The sequence below is a fragment of the Cynara cardunculus genome (assembly GCF_001531365.2).
Source record: "Cynara cardunculus var. scolymus isolate 2C chromosome LG 3, CcrdV1, whole genome shotgun sequence".
Taxonomy (NCBI): Eukaryota; Viridiplantae; Streptophyta; class Magnoliopsida; order Asterales; family Asteraceae; genus Cynara; species Cynara cardunculus.
Genome location: NC_037530.1, coordinates 34,418,988 through 34,424,681, shown reverse-complemented (window position 1 = coordinate 34,424,681; position 5,694 = coordinate 34,418,988). Strand labels below are relative to the sequence as shown.

The 5,694-nt window shown below is 30.2% G+C and overlaps 1 protein-coding gene across 1 annotated transcript; it reads left to right on the top strand.

Annotated features, from left to right (window-relative positions):
* The first annotated feature begins 435 nt into the window (after positions 1-435).
* On the top strand, positions 436-1,336 carry LOC112510180 (high-affinity nitrate transporter 3.2-like). The gene is made up of 2 exons (XM_025115507.1): positions 436-626; positions 717-1,336. Exons 1-2 carry the CDS (start codon positions 497-499, stop codon positions 1,175-1,177), a joined length of 591 nt encoding a protein of 196 aa, XP_024971275.1. The 5' UTR covers positions 436-496; the 3' UTR covers positions 1,178-1,336.
* Positions 1,337-5,694: the final 4,358 nt, after the last annotated feature.

Below are 5,694 nucleotides of genomic sequence, written 5' to 3'. Positions count from 1 at the left end.
AGTTTAAGAGAACAACGATGAGTAAGTGTACGTCATATATAAAAAATGTCATCGTAATTTATTAAAATAAAGTTAAACATTCTGGGTTTTTTTATTAAATTGAAAAGAATCGAAATTTGTTAAAAAGAAATTGAAAAACTAAAATGAGAATTTAGAAGTAAATTTTTTTTTTATTAACCTGGATATCCAACCCGTTATGTGAGCCGACTAATTTCAGAACGATCACCTGCTTTGCAAATAGCCCTATGACCACAAGAGAATTTTTATTCCTCCTTGGATTTGAACTTAGAACTTCCTATTACTTTTGATTTTTAGAGTCAAGCTCAAACCAATCATCTACCACTCTTAACGAATCCCTCAAACTAAAAAACAATATCATAAATTAACAGTAATTTAATCCACTATAAGTAGTCCATTGGCAGAGCTTCTGAAATCATAATAAGTGGCGATTAAGAGAAAAGGAATTGACTTTTTAACTTCAAAAGTCAACCCTTCAATGGAGGTTCATCTTGCTGCTCTTCTTCTTCTTTTTTCTTGCTTTGCAACTGCTTCATATGCTCATAATGTCCACCTCTCTGCCCTTAACCAATCCCTCACTGTTTCGACTTCAACCGCACCCGACAAAGGTACGTACGTTTGAAATTGCTCGAATCGTTAACATCTGTATGGTTGAAATAAACTAAAAGATATAACGTAACCGATCGATGTTTTTGCAGTTTTGAAGACAGGGGTAGATCAAGTAACGATCACGTGGTCGTACAATCAGACCCTCCCAACCGTGGCCGACTCAAACTACACCACCGTGGAAGTGAAGTTATGCTACGCACCCGTTAGCCAGAGCGGCCGAGATGACCGCAAAACAGATGATAATCTGGATAACGACAAGACCTGCCCGTTTGACATCATGGACGGGCCATACAAACGTTCAAACAACTCGTTTGTTTGGACCATTCCTAGAGATATCCCCACGGCTACGTATTTTGTAAGGGTGTACGTTATAAACGCGAAGAACCATGAGATAGCGTATGGCGAATCCACGAATGCGGTCAAGGCCAGCAGCTTGTTTCAGATCGAGGGAGTCACGGACGACCAAGTCCAAGCGTCGGCAGCGTGGCCGACGTTGGGGAATTGTTTCGGGCACGGGTATGTGTGGCTTGGTGTGTTATTTCTTGTGTAAATTGATTGATGATGTTGTATTAGATTTATTTCATGTCAATAAGATATGTACGGAAACTTGTTGTTTCCATATATGTCCTTCACCCTGTAAGCTTATATGACCTTTCTACCCTTTGTTTACTGACTTCTTTGGCAATAAAAGAATCAAGCTCTTAAAAAAGGACACAGATACATTAATCAAGGATATATTTGTTATTTTGTTAACTAAAATGTATTATTCATATATATAGGACCTTTCGATGTAACTTATTACATTTGTACAACCAATACAACCTAATCAATTGAGATATTTATGAAAATGATGAGAGTTCTTTTATTATGATTTGAATAATTATGGAAGATAACTAGAGTTCATTAATTATGATCAATACACAATCAAATCCTTTATGAAATTGCATATTCATCAAATTAAATGGATAGTTAAATTTGAATTGTATTAGTTGTACAAATGTAATGAGTTGTATAACAAATCACACACACACACACACACACACATATATATATATATATATATAGTATATTTCAAATACAACCAATTACATTGTTACAAACAATGCAACCCCAATTCAAATCTTCCATTTAATACTTTCCTTTTTTTCATTTTTTAAATTGTTAAAGAGTAATATCGAAAATTCTAAATAGAACATAATTATTGATTTTTTTTTTTGATTTTTTATAATAATTATTCAGAATTAATGGGATTGCATTCCATGAATAAGTTTGTAATTGTTTCTAAAAAATATTGAGATATCTTAGTTAATACACGTTTCTTGCTTCATCGATTTTTTCTAGAATTTTGCATTAAATTTTTTCCAGAAATGGTCTCTTCTTTCATCGATTCTTTCCAGTGATGGTCTCTTCCTTCAACAATTTTTTACGGTGGTTTCATATTAAGGATCTTAATTTCTCGCTTGCATTTAAAATTAGCATTAATTGATCCATTAAATTCTATCATTTGCATGAGAGACGTTTTTGAATCCGAAGATAGGTTTATTCCCTTAGACGACAAAGTCGGTTCTTCAATGCAATCGTTGATTCTGGCAGGTGATGAAGTTTGCAAGAGTCTTAAAATACGTTTTGATGAAGTTAAGTGGTATGAGGATTAACTTTTGAATAAAATACAAGTGAAGTTAAGTGGCCGTTTATCAAACGCTTACCCGGTAAGTGTTTAAAAAATCATATTACCTTAACGATAAACGTGGCAAGGACCAAAAATCTTACCCGATAAGAGCAATAGAAAGGACCGAGAATCTTACCTGTAAGTGAGGGCAATGACTCTTACGCGGTTAGCGTTTATCTGGTAATTGTTTCATACGATGTCATTTTGATAGGACGAACCTGGTGGCAAGTAGCATAAGTGATAGTGTTGAATCTTACTGATAAACACTTACAGAATAAATGTTTGATAAACAACCCCTAAGTTATATGTACTATACATCTGCATAAGAACACAAATTCATAAGTAATCCCAAATTCTATAAGTGAACTTAATTCACAAGTGAATATAAATTTCTTAAGTGAACTCAAGTAATAACTAAATCTATGTTTCATGAGTGAACACAGTTTCAAGAGTGAAATGGTAAGTAAACATGGTTTCATATGTGAACTCATGTTTACGAATAAAATTTGCATATATTACTAGATAACATGGTTGAACACAATTTCATTCGTCTACTTAATTTTCAGCAAGACATACACAATTTCAAAAGTGAACACAATTAAATATGTGGATGCATGTTTGATGGAACAATTTGCAATTCACAGATATCTTTTATGTAACCGGTATCAATGATTAAACATATGCACAAACAGATAACATTGATGAAACATGTAATCACTGATGAAACATGTAATCACTGATGAAACATGTAATCACTGATGAAACATACGACTAAACAGATGACATTGATGAAACACGTAAAAACTGATGAAACATAGGAAGAGTACCCGTTACTCCAACATGGCAACAAGATTACGTGATGGATAAAGCCTAAAGACTTGGTTGCGGATAAGGATGGTTAGGATTTAAAATAGTATTTATTTTGTTTGGTTTCATTAGTTGATTTGCATTACTATCGTATTATTAGGCTTTATTTTAGGATTTGATAAACTTATTTATAGGATGAATGAAATCACCAATCAGCAGATTGGATTTATCAAGTTTTTCTCTTCTTTATTTCTGGAGTTCGTGTTCACTTGAAGAATACAGGAAGGTTCCTAGTTGATTGTATGACGTTGATTATGGGTTTAATTATTTAATGTGTTTATTTAATCTTATAAAAGTAGATATATTAATGAGAATAGTTTTGGGGAAAATTATATTGATTTAGATTTAATCCAAAATATTGTTTTTAGTCTTTAGATTATTAATTCAGATGGAATTCTTGGTATCCAAGTTACCAATGAAATTCCGGTCTTTCACGAGATTACAATCTCATAAAAAGAAAAAAAATAATAATAAGGAGTGTGTATAAGTATTTATTGTATGTATATTTATACTATATTATAAAACATTTGATAAAAATTCTTAAAAAATATTTTTTATGTATGAAGTATAATTTATCGATGTATATTACTTAAAATTCAAGATTAGAAATAAATTATGCATATGTACAACTTATTAAAGCTTCGTGTTTAAATTCATATAATTAACTGCAGATAAACGTAATCAAATAGAGAATAAACATTTCATTTTAAATATAAAAAAACTAAAATATAACTAGGATAATCATTGAGTTCTAACAAAATACATAATTATTATCTTTATAAAAAATTATATTATTAAACCAAAAAAAAAAATATAAAGAAATATAGAAAAAAAAGAGAAATTTTTAAATAGTTAGTTTGATACTAAAATCAATATCTCTTTTTTTCATTTTTTATGAGATTTTCATATTTATATTTTATTCAAAACTTAAAAACATTATCGTTTTCTCAAAATCACATAAAACTGTATTATCACATCGACTGAGACAAAATAATAAATAAAAACATTAAAATCGAGATGTATCTTCCTGCATTATGCGAGTACCATTCTAGTATATATATATATAGAGAGAGAGAGAGAGAGAGAGATAGAGAGAGAGAGAGAGAAGGTTTATTTTTCAAACAATTCATTTCATATAAACTTTACAAACTAATCACATCTATTCATTTTTTTATGAAAAGTCAAGATTGAAACAAACCAAATAAGTAAAGTAAAAGAAAAAAAAAACAGAATTCATATTGGAGACACGAAAGGGTAAAATGGGAAAAAAAACATGTAATCTTGAATTTTAAGTAATATGCTTCAATAAACAGTACCCCATGCATAAAAATAGTTTTTAAGAATTTTTGTCAAATGATTTATTATATAATGTGTGTGTGTGTGTGTGTATATATATATATATATAGAGAGAGAGAGAGAGAGAGAGAGAGAGAGAATGAGGCAGTTTATTATGCAACTCATGAATATTGTTACAACATATACAAGTCAATCATAACCCTCCATTATTTTATCTTTTATCAACGGCCAAGATAAAATAATGGCAATTCTGTGATTATTAGATGAATAACCCACACGTTTTCACAAATCAATGTTCAAATAAGGGTAAAATTGGAGAATGAAAATTATAAAATCTTGTCATCGATAATCATTCTCCTCCTCACACAAATCGATTTATGGTATACGAATAATCTGGAGCAAACAGTTCAAATAATGGTAGAAGACAATCAACAGGGGATTCATGAATGAAAGAAATCAAGGTAATTAAAAAACGATTAATCCTCTATTCCGAAGAATTTTATTATATACTAACTTTAGAGTTTTGAATGAATCCGTTCAAAGAAGGAGTGAACGAACTATGCTGAAAAATTTGTTTTCAAAGTTTAAGAACACAACAGATTCTTTTGATAGATGAAGACGACTTTGAAATTAAGATCTCGAAAAGGATGATAAATAAAGGACTTTCTTGTGGAAAAACAACATACATTACAGAAGAGAAAAAAGGTTAGAGAGCATTACACTTAATTCTTTAAACAATGTTTGTATTTAGGTACATACTGACGTTTGATGAAATCTGAATAAGTTTTGAATTTGTCAGTAAAGATAAAGATTCATACATGAGATACATCTCACAACGGTTTAAGACTAAGGGATTGTTTACTAAATTTTTTGGGTAAGTACTTACTATGGTAAGAAGTCTAACTCGAATAAGAGATGAAAATGTTTGGTTACCAAACCAAGTCTAACCGGAAAAAATGACCAGTATACCCCTCTATATGTAATAAGTGCTAACTAAATATTGTTGCATACGAAATGTTTTGAATATATTTTCAAACTAGTGATCGGCATCGCGCATTGCGCGATCAATTAACTTTTTTAGAAAATATTGAAGTTAAATGGGTCGATGGTCATAAATCAATATTAAACTAATAGGAATAGATATTACACTTGATATAAAGTCACCTCATCATCCTCGATTGTTTTTTATATATATCATTAAATAATAATTTATATATATATATATATATACATAT

Coding starts and splice junctions, on each gene's coding strand:
- LOC112510180 (XM_025115507.1), top strand. CDS start 497: ATGGAGGTTCATCTTGCTGCTCTTCTTCTTCTTTTTTCTTGCTTTGCA. Junction 627..716: donor TTCAACCGCACCCGACAAAG/GTACGTACGTTT, acceptor ATGTTTTTGCAG/TTTTGAAGACAGGGGTAGAT.